This window comes from Pelophylax lessonae (genome assembly GCF_965119305.1).
Source record: "Pelophylax lessonae genome assembly, chromosome: 6".
NCBI lineage: Eukaryota > Metazoa > Chordata > Amphibia > Anura > Ranidae > Pelophylax > Pelophylax lessonae.
The window spans coordinates 29,009,896-29,030,225 of NC_138773.1; the positions used below are offsets into that span (position 1 = coordinate 29,009,896).

General features: G+C 43.4%; 1 protein-coding gene across 1 annotated transcript in view; it reads left to right on the forward strand.

Moving 5' to 3' along the window:
• Positions 1–12,865: 12,865 nt before the first annotated feature.
• Positions 12,866–20,330, forward strand: part of LOC309558511 (uncharacterized protein) — a gene marked incomplete at its 5' end in the record, with an annotated part of 140,070 nt that continues 132,605 nt past the window's right edge. Inside the window, one exon of the mRNA XM_082261591.1 lies at positions 12,866–12,872. Coding sequence (XP_082117717.1) covers positions 12,866–12,872 — 7 coding nt within the window. The remainder of the gene's footprint in view (positions 12,873–20,330) is intronic.

Sequence of the window (20,330 nt, forward strand, 5' to 3'; positions counted from 1 at the left end):
CTCTGCGCAGCGCCAGAGACTCCAGGCTGATCGCAGACGAGCGCCTGCTCCTTCCTACCAGGTCGGAGACCGTGTATGGTTGTCCACCCGCAGCCTCAACCTTCGAGTGCCCACTCCAAAGCTGGCGCCTCGCTTTGTTGGTCCCTTCCGAGTGCTTCGCAGGGTAAACCCGGTAGCCTATGCCCTTGCGCTTCCTCCTGGCATGCGGATCTCCAACGTGTTTCATGTCTCCCTGTTGAAGCCACTGGTGTGTAATCGTTTCACTTCCTCGGTTCCTCGGCCTCGTCCGGTCCGAGTGGGCAATCGTGAGGAGTATGAGGTGAGCAATATCCTGGACTCACGCCTGGTCCGCGGTCGGGTGCAGTTTTTGGTTCATTGGCGTGGTTATGGTCCAGAGGAGCGTTCCTGGGTTCCCTCCACAGATGTCCATGCTCCTGCCTTGCTCCGAGCCTTCCACGCACGCTTCCCTCAGAAACCGTTCTTTACTCCGCGGAGGAGGGGCCCTTGAGGGGGAGGTACTGTCATGGTCTTACTTTCTTGCTGTTCTCCTTCGTTTGACATGTGCTGGCGGCCATCTTGGTTTCTGGGTTTCTTGTAGCCTCCCACCCTGCGGCTCCTCCTTCCCACTGGGAGGAGCTGGATGCCTAGCTCATATATATAGGAGGTCTGTGGCTTCAGTTCCCTGCTTGGTCCTCCTGTGTTCACATGCTTCTAAGACTGCTGCTGCTTCTGGTTCCTGATCCTGGCTTCGTTTGACTACCCTGCTGGTTCCTGATCCTGGCTTCGTCTGACTACCCTGCTGGTTCCTGATCCTGGCTTCGTCTGACTACCCTGCTGGTTCCTGACCCCTGGCTTCGCAAAAGACTCTGCATCAGTTTCGCCATCCGTTTGGACTTTTGCTTTACAGCTTGTTTTTCAATAAAGCTTTCTTATTTTCACTTATCTGTTGTTGTACGTCTGGTTCATGGTTCCGTGACATCTATGTGGTCTTTTATTAAACTCTCTAATATCTTTCCAACTATAAAAGTTAAACTAACAGGTCTATAGTTACTTGGCAAAGACTTTGATCCCTTTTTAAATATAGGCACCACATTGGCCCTACACAAATCCACTGGTACTATTCCAGTCCTTAACAAGTCCCTAAAAATTAGAAAAACGGCTTTGAAATTACAGCGCTCAATTCTTTTAGGATGCGTGGGTGGATGACATCTGATCCAGGCGCTTTATCCACCCTTCTTCTGTCTAAATATTTCTGGACCATATCACTTTTGAGCCATTGTGGATCATTTGGGGCTGTGTCGATATCATCCTCATTATGGTGATGAGCTCCTCCATGCTCCTTTGTATACACAGAGCTGAAGAAAGTATTTAATACATTTGCCTTCTCTTTGTCCCCAGTCACCCACTCCTGATTATTGTGTAAAGGACATACATGCTCAGACCTGAACTTTTTACTATTAATATATTTGAAGAAATTTTTGGGGTTTGACCTACTATCTTTTGCAATCTGTCGATCATTTTAAATTTTTGCGTCCTTGATTTCCTTTTTACATATTCTGTTATATTCTTTGTAACAATTAAACAATGATAGTGTTCCTTCATTTTTATATTTTTTTAAAAGCTATTTTCTTTTTATTTATAGATTTTTTAACTTTGGCCGTGAGCCACATAGGTTTTACTTTTAGCCTTTAACCACTTACGCACTGGGCACTTAAACCCCCTTCCTAACCAGACCAATTTTCAGCTTTCAGTGCTCTCACATTTTGAATGACAATTACTCAGTCATGCAACACTGTCCCCATATGAAATTGTCATCCTTTTTTTCACACAAACAGAGCTTTCTTTTGGTGGTATTTAATCATAATTGGGTTTTTTATTTTTTGTGGTACAAATGAAAAAAGACCAAAGATTTTGTAAAAAAAAAAATGCATTTTTCTTCATTTCGGTTTTAAATTTTGCAAATTTAGTCATTTTTCTTCATAAATTTTGGTCAAAATTTATACTGCTACATATCTTTAGTAAAAATAACCCAAATAAAAATACATTTTTTGGTCTTTGTGAAGGTTATAGAGTCTACAAGCTACGGTACCAATAATTGAAAATTGATCACACCTGATGTACTGACAGCCTCATTTCTTGAGACCCTAACAAGTCAGGACAGTACAAATACCCCCCAAATGACCCCTTTTTGGAAAGTAGACATTCCAAGGTATTTAGTAAGAGGCATGGTGAGTTTTTTTAAGTTGTAATTTTTTCCCACAATTCTTTGCAAAATGAAGATTCTTTTAAAAAAAAAAATATTTTTCACAAAATGGCCATATTACAAAGTTATTTTTTTGTAAGGTTCTGGCACTCTCAGTGCCTCCTATCACATCATTTCCGGGTGCTTTCCATCTACCTAGATAGATGAAGCACATATAGGTGTGTTTCCCTTTAAGAGTGCTGACATCATCACTGAGCGCCGGATTGAACAGCTATTTAAATCACTAGCTCTCACTCACATGTGTTCGTTCAACCGCCATGGTTGGAGCGTCCTGATCTCTGAGTTCAGCATGTCAAATCTACACGTTCCTGTATCTCGCTACCTGAACCTCTGTTTTCGGATCCTGTGTCTCGCCACCCGATCACCCCCGGCATGCTGTTTTCACCTTCACCCTTCTCACGACTACCCTGTTGTGTGCCTAGATGTGCCTTGATGCTAACCTGTCTTGAAGCTCTCATGCTTGCAAGCATACCTCGCTGTCGGAACCACGCTGCGCTGATCCCTGTATCCCACTACCGGATCATCCGCTCTTGTCGAACCTCTCCTCTGCTACATTGCTACTAGTGATAAGTACCCCACAGGGGAAACCTCAATAACCTTCATACTAAAGCTTACACTGTCTAGCTCTGCATACTAAGGACTGTTACTACATCTGCACTATCTAGATTGCTAGCTCTTGAGCCTACTATCATCTGCTCTTGCACTGGGTTGGTCTCTCCTGTATGTTCACCTGCTATTCTATCATCTGCTACCATACATGATTGCTAACCTATCTGCATCCCACCTGTTACTATCTCATTCTCAAGAACATTCCTCTCAAGTGTCTGTCACCTATCGTCTCAACTCAACCTGTCTCTTCAGCCTATCACCTCTATACTACTATATACATAGATCACTCCAGGAACTTCTTATTGAGTGTGTGTATTTACTTGCTGAATTGAGATCATCCACACATGATGAGTCTTTGGGAGTTGGGATTGGTGTCTCAGCGTTTCTCTACGTGACTACTGAAGTGGAATATTTCTGCAGCTGTAAATCCACATCATACATAAAACGCAGGAGCGTTACATTCTTACACACTGTATAGGCATACTTGCAACTACACCCCAAAATACATTCTGCTACTCCTCCTGAGTATGGCAATACCACATGTGTGACACTTTTCCACAGCCTGACCACATACAGAGGCCCAACATCCAAGGAGCACCGTCAGGCGTTCTAGAAGCAAAAATTACACATATAATTTTCTGACGACCTATCACACTTTTGAAAGTCCCGGAGCACCAGGATAATGGAATTACCCACAAAATGACCCCATTTTGGAAAGAAAACACCCCAACACATGTTCTAGGAGGCATAATGAGTCTTTTGAACATGTCATTTCTTTCCACAATTTTTTGGAAAATGTGGAAAGAAAACCGAAACCCATTTTTTTTTTTACACAAAGTTGTTTATAAGACATTTCTAACACATAGCATGTACATGGCAAAAAATTACACCCTAAAATGCATTCTGCTACTCCTCCTGAGTATGGCGATACCACATGTGTGACACTTTTCCACAGCCTGACCAAATACAGAGGCCCAACATGCAGGGAGCATCGTCATTTCCTGACTTCCCATTACAATTTTGTGAGACACTGCAGGGCACTGATAAGCATTGTAGTGGCACTGATGTGGCATGGATGTTGCCCGGATGAGCACTAACGTGGCATGGATATGGCATGGATGAGCACTGACGTGGCATTGGTGTGGCACAGATGACCACTGACTTGGCACGGATGAGCACTGAAGTGGCATGGGCTGTGGCACGAATGAGCACTGACGTGGCATGGATGTGGCACGGATGAGCACTGATGTGGCATGGATGTGGCACGGATGAGCACTGACATGGCATGGATGCGGCACGGATGAACACTGACATGGCATGGATGTGGCACAGCATGGATGGGCACTGATGTGGCATGGATGAGCACTGATGTGGCATGGGTGGGCACGGATGTGGCATTGATGAGCACTGAGGTAGCATGGGTGGGCACTGAGTTGGCATGGGTAAGCACAAATGTGGCACGGATGATGCATGGATGAGGCACGGATGATGCATGGATGGGGCACTGATGGGGCACGGATGAGGCACTGATGGGGCACAGATTAGACATGGATGGGGCATGGTTGAGGCAGAGGAGGCGTGCAACTGCAGTTTCTCTCCTCTCCTCGCACGCTGTACCGATTGCTGTGTAAAGCGTGCAAGGAGAGGAGGGAAATGAACCAGGCATGCGCCTGTTTGTTGTGAAGTGATCGCTCCGTCATTGGACGGAGCGATCACGTGGTAAAGGACCGCTCTCATTGGCCCTTTACCACTATCCGTGATGCGTCGGGACCCGGCGAGCACGGACACTCCCATGTGCGTGCGGGGGCGCGCGGGAGCGTGATTCTGGGAGGACATCCATGTACGCCCTCCCAGAACTAGACGACCGCGTTGTAGCCATCTTTTGGCTATGGCCCGGTTGCCAACTGGTTAAACTTATTACCCATGGGAATATAAATGTAAAGGAAGGGGAGTAACATGGTTAGTACCAGGTACCAAGCAATCGGCATACTGGGTAAAAAATTTAATAAATGATATAATGTATAGTGTAATATGATATAAGATCCGTAAACTAGACATTAATATTATGCAGCTGATTCGCCAAATGTTACTGACAAGAAAAAACGGGAAGGGGGGGGAATATACTTTGCAGTGAGCTTGCATAAAGTCTTTTTGAAAATTTCCCATGTCTATTCTGTGCTCATCAATGCCAATATTCCCTCCCAGTCTAAATCTTGGAGAGCAGTCCTCATCCTTGGAAAATTTGCTCTCTTAGCCACTTCAGCCCCGGAAGGATTTGCCCCCTTCCTGACCAGGCCCTATTTTGTGATTCACACTGCGTTACTTTAACAGACAATTGCGCAGTCGTGCAACACTGTACCCAAACAAAATTTACGTCCTTTTTTCCCCACAAATAAAGCTTTCTTTTGGTAGTATTTGATATAATTTGGTGAATTTATATAATTTTGCACTATGAATAAAAAAAAGAGTTACAATTTGTGAAAAAAAAACCAATATTTTTCACATTCTGCTATATGACATTCCCCCCAAAAAAAATCAAAATTTAATATTTTAGGCCAATTTGTTTTCTGCTACATATTTTTGATAAAAAAATCTAAGCGTATTTTGGTTGGTTTGCGCAAAAGTTATCGCGTCTACTAACTATGGGAAAGATTTATGTCATTTTTATTGGTTTTTATTTTTTTTTACTAGTAATGGCGGTGATCTGCGATTTTTAGCGGGACTGCGACATTGCGGCGGACAGATCAGACCCCTAACTGACATTTTTGACACTTTTGGGGGTACCAGTGACATTACTACAGTAATCAGTGCTATACATATGCACTGTTACTGTAATAATGCCATTGGTAGGAAAGGGGTTAACCCCCGGGGGTCATCAAAGGGGTTAATGTGTGCCTGTATGCTTACTGACTGTGGGGGGGGGGGGGGTTGTGACAGGCACAGACAGAATGCAGTTTCAGCTTAGCTGAAACTGCTGATCTGTCCCTGTCTGTCTCACAGAAGATCCGCCTGCTTTGTTTACATAAGCAGGCGGATCTTCTCTCTGTTTCCCGGACGATCACGGGAGGAAGGCGGCAATCACATGCACTCCAGTCACGTAGTACTACGTGACTGGATGCATGGGGAGCCGTACTGCCGCAGTTATATTACTGTTGGCGGTCGGCAAGCCGTTAAAGTTAGGTGTTTTTGTATTTCCTGTATGCGTTTTTTGCTTACAGGTAAGATTAAATGAAATCATATTATGGTACCTGCTACCCAGATGTTCATTAATATGAACATTGTTAATAAGCTCTGCATGGTTTGAGATTACCAGGTCCAGCAGAGCATCATTTCTAGTGGGGGCCTCAATAAACTGCACCATAAAATTGTCTTGTAATAGGTTTATAAATGTTTGCCCTTTAACTGTTCCAGCAGTGCCATTACTCCAGTCAATGCCTGGGTAGTTAAAATCCCCCATTATTACAACTGTCCCAGCCCTTGCAGCCCTTTCTATCTGTGCCCGGAGCTGAGTCTCCACCTCCTCATTAATACTGGGAGGTCTATAACAAACTCCAATAATAATCTTTGTATTACGCACACCCATGTACATTTCAACCCATACTGCTTCAGACTCATCACACTCTCCATCAACTAGGTCCTCTTTCACACTCACTTTGAGATCACTTCTCACATAGAGACAGACACCACCACCCCTCTGTTTTACCCTGTCTTTCCGAAAGAGAGCATACCCAGGAATATTAATAGCCCAGTCATGTAAAGAATGAAGCCAAGATTCAGAAATACCAATTAAATCATAGTTCACCTGAGCTTCCAACTTACCTATTTTACTTGGCAGACTTCTGGCATTGGTGAACAAACACTTTAATTCATTCTCACATTTTGCACACTTATTTTGCATATTTTTAATTTTGGTACACATAGTACCATTTCCAATGGTTGTTTATAACAAGGGAACCTTCTTATCCTCTGCCATAACTCTCCCCCCATCTTTCCCCGTTCCACCCACTCCTGTCTTACCTGTCTGCCCCATTATAATCTAATTCACCCTCCCCCTCAATCCTAGTTTTAAAACTCCTCAAGCCTTCCCATAAACCTCTCCCCTAGCACAACAGACCCCCTTCCATTTAGGTTCAAACCATCTTTAGCATATAGGCTGCACCCCAATGAAAAGTGAGCCAAGTGCTCTAAAAACCCAAATCCCTCCTCCATACACCAGGTCTTTAGCCATGCATTCAGCTCTCTAATCTCCCCCTGTCTTTCCTGTGTTGCACATGGCAATGATCCCAGTGCTTTTAAATCAATAAATTCTATGCGATTTGATCACTCTCCATTGCACCAGCCACGATCTACCCTGTGTGGTCTATCAGCGCAAAAGAGAGCCCCACATTCCTTCTAGCCTCAACTGGAAGTGACCTCACCTGGCTTCCTCCATATGTACATACTTTAGAACTGTCCTTTTGAGCACCAACAGTCTCGGATAAATAAATTATGCAAAAGTCCCTTACAGGAAAGACTCCCTCCAAACTGCTTATGTTGTCGGGATCCTCCCAGATTAGCCCAAACCCTGGTCTGAAGTAGAGCCCCCCACCCCAGGCAAGGGTTCTCCTCAATGGCCACCGACAGTCCCCCTCAGCACTGCATCTCCAACTTCCACCCGATTCCCCCAGCCAGCATGTCTCATCCATATGTAAGGACTGGCTCAACCACCCTGCCAGATCCACTGCCTGGGGATTTGCCAAGCTCGCCTGAATATGCAGATCAATATTCTTGGCCTCTGTCCACTAACATCTAGAAGTTTATCCAAACTTTTAGATCCAGGGGGAGGCACCTGATACCTGCATGCATGAGTCATTAAACCTAAATTCAAGCAAACCCCTCACCTAGATTCCATAGCTCATGCTTAACCATGAGCCAGACTATGTTTTGCCTACTCCCACACTAGTAGCACACTTAAGGGGGTGCTACACTAATAAAATGCCTGATGAGTGTATATGAACTATAATGGAACAATTTATAAATCCAAATAATTTTTCATTTTTAGAATGTGTGGTAGGATTATATGAAATCATTTGTGAAATTGTTTGCTCATAAAGCCAAAGACTAACTTTGATATGTAGCAATTACCCCTTTAGGAGCCTCTGGAAATGTTGGGTTCTCCCACCATTTCTAGTCATTTCTTTCCACCATTTCTAGTAATGACTCTCTGACTTGACCAAACATTACACTAATACACTAATGGCAATACATACTGTAGGCTTTATTGAAGGAACAAGCCCTAAAGAGAAGAGGTAGGTAAAAGGATTGACTTGACAGTAATAAATTCAATACTTCAAAAACAGCAGAACGATTCAATAACAAAGTGAATAGGGCTGATGTTCGCTCTTTTTTACCGCTGAAAAGTTTTGCCTACAACCCACCAGATGAGTGGAGAGCGGAACTGCAGAAAATAACAATTAGCAGCAAATATACTGGATATGGACTAAGATGAAAATTAACTATTGGGTTCTAACAATATTCAATAGACCCTGACTAACGATTGGCCAGTGTGTAAATCTATCACAAAGTCTGCCTGTGGTAGGGCCCTTCAAATTCAATAGTGGAGAGCTCAACCTTCAAAAAAAGTTCTCCTGACAGCTGACATGGATAGGACAGCCCCCTTTAAAGCAGCACTACTATAGGTTGTAGTGTGCTCTACAAAAAATTAGCCATTGCCCCACCTATAACTTCCCTTTGCAGCCTGGAGCATTGGAGGGCAACATCTGTTGAAAAAGGCCAAGGAAAACTCCCTGGAAAATTCCAAGCTCTACTTATCGACCAGGCTGCGACCAACCAAATTGACCTATCTAACAGTATGCGTTAAAACAGGGGTTTAGTCTGCTACATTTGCAAATACATGCGTAAGCTACAGGCCCCGCCAAGGCACCCTGTTACCTGTAGTCCCTACCTCTAACTTTTAAGAGGCTCCACAGTGGAAGCATATGCATTCTGATGGATAGATAGAGGGCAGATAGGCTGGAGGGAGCCCACCCCTTCTTAAAGGTACAGTGGCATACTGAACACCCAGTTAATAGCACTTTGGCCACAAAGGTGTCAGTGCGTTGCCTGACCATTATATCAACAGTACAAAGAATTAGCCACTGCCCCCACCTATGACTGGCTTTTGCAGCAAGGAGCATTGGGGGCAACATATGTAAAAAAAAAGCCAAGGAAAATTCCAAGCTGTACTTACCGACCACCATGTGACCAACCAAATTGACCTGTCTAACAGTATGCAGTAGTAGTGTGCCCTAACAGGTGTACGCAATGTTCAGAACACAAGAGGACGACCAAAGTGCATTCACTAACATCTGACATCTAATGCATTTTACAGCTGGCTGTGACTTCCTGATGTCTCACAACCACTGACTTCCTGATGTCTCACTGTACTGCAGTGCACATGCACTGCAGTACAGTGAGCATGGTCCTACATCCTCCTGGGATGTGTTCCAGGAGGTTGTGGGTGAGAAAGGGGGGGTCCAAGAGGATATCATTCCCACCTAGGTGAGGACTGAGGAAGTGGTAGTGAATATTTGTCAAAAAAGGTACCCTCTACCCCCAGAATATAGGTGCAAACTAGTTAGAGGATGAGCAATACTTTGATTTTTGGGTGAATATCCACTTTAATCTATACTAAACCGTGAAAGCTGAACTTTGATTGCCGCTGCTACACTTATCAAACATGCTGCATTAAATACAATACAATATATATAAATTTATCATAATTAATCTGTATAGATAAAAGGAAAGGATTCCAAATGGAAGACAGAACAATACCCACAGTAACTATAGGCCGGTCAGCCTAACATCAGTAGTCTGCAAAATTTTGGAGGGGATGATAAGGGACCACATACAAGACTTTAGTAATGAAAACGGTATTATAAGTAGTAATCAGCATGGATTCATGAAAAATCGTTCATGCCAAACCAATCTATTAACCTTCTACGATGAAGTGAGCTGCCACTTAGATAAAGGTAAGCCTGTGGATGTGGTGTATCTGGACTTTGCAAAGGCCTTTGACACCGTTCCCCACAAACGCTTACTGTACAAACTAAGGAAGGTAGGTATGGACCATAAGGTGAGTACCTGGATAGAGAATTGGCTCCAGGGGAGAGTACAGAGGGTGGTGATTAATGGGGAGTACTCGGATTGGGCGGGTGTGGAAAGTGGGGTCCCCCAGGGTTCTGTCCTGGGACCAATCCTGTTTAATTTATTCATAAATGATCTAGAGGAGGGGATATCTAGTACAATCTCAGTATTTGCAGATGATACTAAATTAGGCATGCCAATATCTTCTATGCAGGATGTGGAAATCTTGCAAGCAGACCTGAACAAAATAACGGGGTGGGCAACTACATGGCAGATGAGATTTAATGTAGAAAAATGTAAAGTAATGCACTTGGGGGCCAGAAACCAGAAAGCAAGCTACTCACTAGGGGGGGAACCTCTGGGTGAGTCTAGGATGGAAAGGGACCTGGGGGTACTGGTAGACAACAGGCTTGGAAGTGGCATGCAATGCCAAGCCGCTGCAAGCAAAGCCAACAGAATACTGGGTTGTATAAAAAAGGGGATTCACTCCAGAAATAAAGAGATTATTCTTCCACTCTACAAGACTCTGGTCCGGCCACATCTGGAGTATGCTGTCCAGTTCTGGGCACCGGTCCTCAGGAAGGATGTGCTGGAACTGGAGAAAGTCCAGAGAAGGGCAACAAAAATAATTAGGGGAATGGAGGACATCGGCTATGAGGAAAGACTACAAGCACTGAACCTATTCTCTCTGGAGAAGAGACGCTTGAGGGGGGATATGATATCAATGTACAAATACTGTACTGGCGACCCTAGCATAAGGAACAAACTATTTAGAGTAAGGGAATACAATAAGACACGTGGCCACTCACTAAAACTAGAGGAAAGGCGGTTTAACCTTAAAGTGCGTAAGGGGTTCTTCACTGTAAGAGCGGTAAGGATGTGGAATTCTCTTCCAAAAGCAGTCGTATCAGCGGGGAGCATTGATAGTTTCAAAAAACTATTGGATGGACACCTTAAAGACCACAACATACAGGGGTATACAATGTACGGTTAAAAGAAAACACACACACATAGGTTGAACTGGATGGACTTGTGTCTTTTTTCAGCCTCACTAACTATGTAACTATGTAACTATGTAACACAGGTATTATATAAATATTTCAGTGTCAATAAACTGCATACAGGTCAAAGTATGGCCAAAGAATTTACACCCAGCCATCACTCCTATTTGAGCTTCTTGGCAGGGCTTTCTTCTCAAAGAATATGTGCAGGCACTCCCCCTTAGGAGTCACCCCTTTTCTTTGCCCCCTTCCCACCTCTGAGCACCATCCTATGGTTCCACCCACTTCCCACCTGCCAGTACAGCTCCTGTTAGAGAATACAGAACCAAGTATTATTTTGTGCTGCTAATTAATTTGCATGGAATTTGCCAATAATAACAAAAATACCAGAAAAATAGATCCTATTGGTCGGAAGTCAGCAACAATAGCTCCCCCCCCAGCTACAATAGACCCCACCCTTAACAATAGATCCCTCCCAGCAACAATTGACCCCTTCAGAAACAATAAATACCCCACAGCAACAATAGACCTCCCCAGGAACAGTAGAGCTCCAGCACACCTCAGCAGCCCCTTGGCATTACATACATTCAGTGCTGGAGTTGTTGGAACCGTGTCCCCCCATGTTCCCACTTTAAAAAGCCCTGCTGTTAGATGTCCCTTCCCAAAATCATGGAAAGGGATGTTAATTATGATGATATGGAGTAATGATATAACGTTTTACACTTCCGGTTCCGGCGCCGCATGAAGAGGTAGCTCCGCGCTACGGCTCCCGCACCCGGACCTCTCTAATCCGCTTACAAAGCCTCCCCATAGCCCCATCCAGGTCCCGGACCTTTTTCACACATCTACCACCTTCATGGGTCGTTTCCTGGAGAAGAGCAGAGCACGATCGGTCCCACCCGCCGCTTAAATCGAGTCCGGGGATGCAGCCTTTTCCTCCTCCATCACGGATATGCCCACAATGAAGGTGAGCGGCGATCCTCCCTCCACTCCCCCTTCATCTGGGGACATACAAACCCAAAATATAGTCCAGGCAGTGGCTGCCATTCTCACCCTGACCATTACAGCCTCAGTGGAGAAGGCTATTGCAGCTGCAATGCAGTTCTTTAAGAAGGAGCTGGGGGAGCACATATCTCTTTTAAATGAAGTGGAACACAGGCTCTCTAACATAGAAGATGAAATCTACCAAGCTCAAGCTTCTGAACAGAAACAAGACAAGGTTAACCAATTCATTTTTCAGAAGCTTGAGGACTTGGAGAACAGATCCTGGAGCAGCAATCTGCGATTTGTAGGGGTGCCCGAATCGCTCCAATCCTCAAACATCCTGGGCTTTTGCTCCAACCGCATCCCTGAGGCTCTGGGCCTGTCGGGCCCCTGCACTGTGGAACGCGCCCACCGGCTGGGATCCCCCTCTTCGGAGCGTACCACTCCGCGTCCCATCATCGCAAAATTTCTTAATTACGCTGACAAATCGCTCATCTTACAGAAGTATAGACAAACTTCTCCTCTCACAGTGGATGGTGCCAAAATTCTCATTTTTGCCGATTATTCCAGTGAGGTCTTGAAGAAACAAAAAGCCTTTCAGCAGGTCTGCTCACAACTTCACCAATGCCAAATAAAATTCAACCTGGCATTCCCTGCTGTCTTATGCCTGAAGGCCCCCAACGGTGAGCAACTTACCTTCCATGAGCCCTCCGCAGCGGAATCATTTCTGAGATCTGCGGCACCCGACAACAACTCCACCGCTCCCTCCTCCCGAGCTAATCCATTTGCCAGATCTCTGGAACAACGCAGCCCACGGAAAGACTCCCCCAAGCGTCAGAGGTTCTCGGGCCCCACTTCCTGGCACAACGCACGTTGAACCTCTATGGATGGTAACTGTTATTGCCTTCTCTCTTCCCCCCTTCAGTAACTGCATTTGGTTCCTCGTTCTGAACCTTTTTCATCACCAGGTGCTGTCGGCAGTTGTGATACATGCTTTTCTTATCTTCGTTCTCTATGACTGTTCCGGTTCCATATGTATGTCCTTCTCTCTTTTCTTTGACGTCACCGGGCTGCCGGGTTCGGGACCTCCACACTAGCATTGTATTCTCTTTGTATCTGTGGGAAGTGCCATACCAGCTTCTGGTCCGCGGTCGCATTGGAGCTGGCTCCCGGTGTTGTCATGTGGAAAAAAGCGAAGTTCCTTAGTTGTTATGTTGCTTTTAGGAGTATGTTGACATGGATCTCTCTCTACATACCCTCCATTTGGTTTTATCCTTTCACACCTTTCCTGCCCTTCTGGCCTATTTGGCCATGTTCACCTTTGCCACCTCTCTCCTTATACCCTCAGCTCACCAAGTTAGTCACAATACCTCTTCCAACTGAGCACAGCGTAAAATGCCCACCTTACATCCTTCATCTACCCCCCCAACTTATGAGAATAGTATCGTGGAACGTCAAGGGGTTAACATCCCCCACGAAACGTAGCAAAATCCTCCGTCATCTCAAACGGTTGAGAACCGACATAGCCCTTCTACAGGAATCACACTTGACATCTGCAGATTTTTTTCAGACTCCAAAAATTCTGGGTGGGAACGGTCCTGTGTTCGGACGCAGTGGGCCGCAAAGCAGAGGTTCTGATCTTAATCTATAAAAATCTCCCACATCAAATACTAGCTTCCGAAACGGATGATTCCGGCCGTTTTATATCCCTTCATGTTAGGATCTTCCATAGCGACCTCATAATCTCTAACATATACGCTCCCAATAGTCCCTCGGCATGTTTCTTCACTGATCTCTCAACAAAATTACTACAATACCCCCATCTTCCGCTAATCGTAGGCAGTGATTTTAACTGCATATATCACAAAGTGGATGACCGCTCCCCTCCTAAATGTACTGCAAACACACAAGATCTCTCTACCCCCACACTTTTAAGCTCTACTATGGATTCTCTACATCTCATCGACATATGGAGGCTCCGTCACCCCATAGATAAGGAATTCACCTTTTATTCCAATCCCCATAATGTCCTCACCAGAATAGATTACCTTTTCTGCACTGATATAACGTTTTTCCCCCCGTCCCCTCCCACTATGCACCCTATAACAGCTTCCACCCTTCTATGAAGTGTGTCTAATGAAATGTATACCCATTTGTGAGGTCAGGTGCTGATAATGGATGAGAAGACCTGGCTCAAAATCAAGTTTTCAATTTATCCCAAAGGTGTTTAGTAGGGTTGAGATCAGGGTTCTGTGCAGGATGCTCCAGTTCCTCCACACCAAACTCATCAAACCATGTCTTTATGAAGCTGGCTTAGCACACAGGAGCTCAGTCAAGCTGGAACAGAAAAGGTTGGAAGAGGCTACTTGTTTAATTATCACTTTGTATGCTCTTGTAGTAAAGCAGAACTCTAGGCAGATATAAAACACACAAATTATTGCAGCTCTATAATCATAAATACATCATTAAAGTAATTTTTTTAACAATCTCCCCCCCCCTCCAGCCTATTGTAATAAAACAGCCAGGCAGGAGCACCATTATCCTGGGTGGATGCCATATAACATCCTCCAGGTGTGTGCCAGGTGTGTTCCTCCTGTGGCTATGCTGCGGCTCGATCTGTCACCCGATGTGTCCACAAGACACAAATTGTTGTACCAGGCAGACCCTGGTACCAAATGATTGCGGTGACCAATCACATATCAATGTTATTGGTCGATCACAGTCACAATCATACATCGAATGTACACAATGGCTTTTTTTCATAGCCATTTATTGTGTACTAATATGATCATGTGTTCGATGTGACCAATCACATCAGATCACATGGCAATTGTACACCATGGGTGCCTTCCATTAATGCCAATAATTGTGTACTATTGTGTTTATTAGGGATGATCGAACGGTTCGGGTCGACCATCGGTTCGACCCGAACATTGGCTGTTCGAAATTCGGCCAAATTCAGAACTTTTTGAGGCACCAGAACCACCCAAAATGCAATGGGACAGGAACTGGGCTTTAAAAGCCTGTGATTGGACCAGACACGTCAGGAAAAGCCAATTGAGGGGGCAGGAGTATGCTAGGAATGTGATTGGAGTGACTAGGGGGTCCAGAGGCCAATCAGTAGTGAATACACCCCCCAGTATATAACATAGCCCTGCCAAATCTCTAGCACTGTAATAGAGAGGCTGTGGAAGAGACTGGAAGCATTTGTGTTACTCCTGCTGCTCCAGTGTCATTTTGCAATTATTAGTGTGAGGAAAGGGATATGCAGTGTAGTTAGGGTACTATATACCACTATAGTTAGATTCAAAAATATAGTTTCTGTAGGGAAAGTGTTAAGTGTCAGGGTGACTGTAATGTAGTTTAAGGTGAACTGACTCTGACTGCTCTGCCAGGGTGACCGAACTCATCCATGTTAGGGTGACCACCAGAAGAAATAGATAATTTTTCTTAGAATTTTTAGTAGAGCAGGGATGTGGCTCCGCTCCTTTCACACCTGCGCGTTTTTGTTTCAGGCGTTTATTGGGCTTTTTTGTGGACGTCTTTGGAGGCAGGCATGACATCTGAACTTCTGTATAGGGGTATATATACACACACACACATATATATATATATATATATATATATATATACACATACACACATATAGGTGTGAAAGGAGCGGAACCCCATCCATGCGCTAATTAAATTATTTGCAGGGATAGGGAACCGCTCCTTTCACACCTATATGTGTGCATGTGTGTATATATATATATATATATATATATATATGTGTGTATATATATACCCCTATACAGAAGTTCAGATGTCATGCCTGCCTCCAAAGACGCCCAAAAAATGCCCAATAAATGCCTGCAACAAAAACGCCCAGACACTAAATCCAAAGAAATCTCTTTTTTTTCAATAATTTTTTCAATAATTGTCACTCTATCAAAAACGACAATTTTTAAGAACTTTTTTTTGTGTGATTAATAGTCCCTGGGGCATGACCCAGAACCCTATGCACTTTTTAGGGGCATTTATTGGGTTTTAGGGCTTCAAAATTGTGTTTTTTGATTCTATATATATATATATATGTATACACACACACACACACACATATATATATATATATATATACCCCTATACAGAAGTTCAGATGTCATGCCTGCCTCCAAAGACGCCCAAAAAATGCCCAATAAACGCCTGAAACAAAAACGCCCAGGTGTGAAAGGAGCGGAGCCACATCCCTGCGCTATTGAAATTCTAAGAAAAATTACCTTTTTTTTCTGGTTCTGGACATGCTACAGAGCTGAAACTTCACAGGTACACTTTTTAGACCCCCCAGACACTAAATCCAAAGAAATCTCTTTTTTTTCAATAATTTTTTCAATAATTGGCTCTCTATCAAAAACGACAATTTTTAAGAACTTTTTTTTGTGTGATTAATAGTCTCTGGGGCATGACCCAGAACCCTGGGCACTTTTTAGGGGCATTTATTGGGTTTTAGGGCTTCAAAATTGTGTTTTTTGATTACCGAAGTTCTGGTCCCAATGATTTCAATGGGGTTCTGGAATCCAGACCCGAACTTTTGGGAAGTTCGGATGTTCTGGCCGAGCCGAACTTTTCAAAAGTTCGATCATTACTAGTGTTGATCTCTGTGGTTGGTCACAGTGATCATAAGGTACAGGTGAGGCCACTCACAGTGCATCTGTGCCATGTGATAGCCGTGGCCAATCACAATTGTACACAATGGCACATGAATGGACGCCATTCATACAAATGATTGCTTATAACAACAATCATCACTTTTATAAGCAATCATAGTGTAAAATAAAATTCTGATCACTTCCCAGCATAGTACAGTGTCATTATGGTGAAACTATTATGCTCTGGTCACAATATGTAAAAAAAAAAAAAAAAGTGTAAAACAAAGAACAAAAATTGTAAAGAAAAAAAATGATTTACAAAATTCAAAAAAAAGTTATTTTTATTTTTACATACTGTCCACAGTCAGTATCCCTGATCACTGCCAAGCTAGTCATATGGTGGTGCTGCATTGCACTGGTGACAGTATGTAAAAATAAATGTGGAAAAAATCCCGAATTTATTTAATTTCTTATTTTTTTTTATTTCTTAAAAAAATAGTGACAAAAAATTGCAACTTAAAAAACTCACCATTCCTTTTATGAAATACCTTGGACTGTCATTTAGGGAATGTTTATACTGTCTTCAAAAAATGGGATAGGTCGTCAGTAAATCAGCAGGATTAATCAATTTTCAAATATATACTGTATATCCATTTCAATACCGGCGCTTTTACCCCCTTCCTGCCCAGGCCAAACTAAAAAAAAAAAACTGAAAATTTTGAAAAAAAAAAGTGTTTTTCTTTGTTTGTTATATCATTTTGCAAAAAAAATAATCTTTCTTCATAAATTTAGGTCAAAGTGTATCCTACATTTCTTTGGTGAAAATAAACCAAATCAATGTAGATTATTCAGTCTGTAGGAAAGGTATAGAGTCCACAAACTATGGGATATATCTAAAAATGAATCAATCCTGATGTACTGACGACAAGGGTTGAGCGAACACGGACTGTATTATTCGTGTTCATACTGAATAATTGGATTTTTGTTACCCGAACACGGACCCGAAAACTTTACTGTATATTCGGGTAATAATCCGTGTTCGGTCGTTTTATTTCCGGGTTTTGCATGCTTTGGCGCGCTTTTCATGGCGAGCTTTCAACAGCCAATCAACAAGCGTTTAACTGGTGTGCCTAAGCCATCCCAGCCATGCCTACAAATGTATCAGTAGCTGTGATTGGCCGTCTGAAGCATGTGACCAAGTCTTTATAAGTTTGAGGCAGCGCCGCTGCGGCGTCATTCTGCTGTTTAGTTCAGGGAGAGAGCACACATCAACGTGCTGCCTGCTGATTAGGGACAGACAGGAAAAAAAAAACATTTGTGTCCGGATAGAATTGAGGGACAGGTCGGAGTGTGTTAGGCAGGGCGAGTTGCAGGCATTTTAGGGAGAGAGTCTGCTGATTTTTAGGGTCAGTGTGTTCTACAAACTACAATCGATATTGCTGTGTGGGGTGGGGTTTGCAGTGACCGATCTACTATCTTAGCAATCCTTTTAGGGAGAGAGTCTGCTGATTTTTAGGGTCAGACAGTGTGTTCTACAAACTACAATCGATATTGCTGTGTGGGGTGGGGTTTGCAGTGACCGATCTACGATCTTAGCAATCCTTTTAGGGACAGAGTCTGCTGATTTTTAGGGTCAGACAGAGTGTTCTACAAACTACAATCGATATTGCTGTGTGGGGTGGGGTTTGCAGTGACCGATCTACTATCTTAGCAATCCTTTTAGGGACAGAGTCTGCTGATTTTTAGGGTCAGACAGTGTGTTCTACAAACTACAATCGATATTGCTGTGTGGGGTGGGATAGGAGATAGGCAGGTGTCAGTGGTCCACATCCATTTTGCTGTGTGTGGGCTGCAGTGAACACAATCTTTTTGGGGTTCATCTCATACTTCTGAAGATTTGAGGGTGCTGCCTGTTCCATACTCCTCCTACTCCTCATTCAGCCTTTTAGGGGTACAAACAATAGTAATTGGGGCCTAGTGTGCTTCTGTACGTGTGAGATACATACACTTTTTTTGATCATATTTCCTATTCCGCTATTCAATAAAAACCTTTGGGGATCAATTAAATTGCGGGATAGTCTGTGTTGGTACGTGTGAAATCCACCTTTCCAAGTTTTTGGGGTTCATCTCATACTTCTGAAGATTTGAGGGTGTTGCCTGTTCCATACTCCTCCTACTCCTCATTCAGTCTTTTAGGGGTACAAACAATAGTAATTGGGGCCTAGTGTGGTTTTGTACGTGTGAGATACATACACTTTTTTTGATCATATTTCCTATTCCGCTATTCAATAAAAACCTTTGGGGATCAATTAAATTGCGGGATAGTTTGTGTTGGTACGTGTGAGATCCACCTTTCCAAGTTTTTGGGGTTCATCTCATACTTCTGAAGATTTGAGGGTGCTGCCTGTTCCATACTCCTCCTACTCCTCATCCAGCCTTTTAGGGGTACAAACAATAGTAATTGGGGCCTAGTGTGGTTTTGTACGTGTGAGATACATACACTTTTTTTGATCATATTTCCTATTCCGCTATTCAATAAAAACCTTTGGGGATCAATTAAATTGCGGGATAGTTTGTGTTGGTACGTGTGAGATCCACCTTTCCAAGTTTTTGGGGTTCATCTCATACTTCTGAAGATATGAGGGTGCTGCCTGTTCCAAACTCCTCCTACTCCTCATCCAGCCTTTTAGGGGTACAAACAATAGTAATTGGGGCCTAGTGTGGTTTTGAACGTGTGAGATACATACACTTTTTTTGATCATATTTCCTATTCCGCTATTCAATAAAAACCTTTGGGGATCAATTAAATTGCGGGATAGTCTGTGTTGGTACGTGTGAAATCCACCTTTCCAAGTTTTTGGGGTTCATCTCATACTTCTGAAGATTTGAGGGTGTTGCCTGTTCCATACTCCTCCTACTCCTCATTCAGTCTTTTAGGGGTACAAACAATAGTAATTGGGGCCTAGTGTGGTTTTGTACGTGTGAGATACATACACTTTTTTTGATCATATTTCCTATTCCGCTATTCAATAAAAACCTTTGGGGATCAATTAAATTGCGGGATAGTTTGTGTTGGTACGTGTGAGATCCACCTTTCCAAGTTTTTGGGGTTCATCTCATACTTCTGAAGATTTGAGGGTGCTGCCTGTTCCATACTCCTCCTACTCCTCATCCAGCCTTTTAGGGGTACAAACAATAGTAATTGGGGCCTAGTGTGGTTTTGTACGTGTGAGATACATACACTTTTTTTGATCATATTTCCTATTCCGCTATTCAATAAAAACCTTTGGGGATCAATTAAATTGCGGGATAGTTTGTGTTGGTACGTGTGAGATCCACCTTTCCAAGTTTTTGGGGTTCATCTCATACTTCTGAAGATATGAGGGTGCTGCCTGTTCCAAACTCCTCCTACTCCTCATCCAGCCTTTTAGGGGTACAAACAATAGTAATTGGGGCCTAGTGTGGTTTTGAACGTGTGAGATACATACACTTTTTTTGATCATATTTCCTATTCCGCTATTCAATAAAAACCTTTGGGGATCAATTAAATTGCGGGCTAGTTTGTGTTGGTACGTGTGAGATCCACCTTTCCAAGTTTTTGGGGTTCATCTCATACTTCTGAAGATTTGAGGGTGCTGCCTGTTCCATACTCCTCCTACTCCTCATTCAGCCTTTTAGGGGTACAAATAATAGTAATTGGGGCCTAGTGTGGTTTTGTAC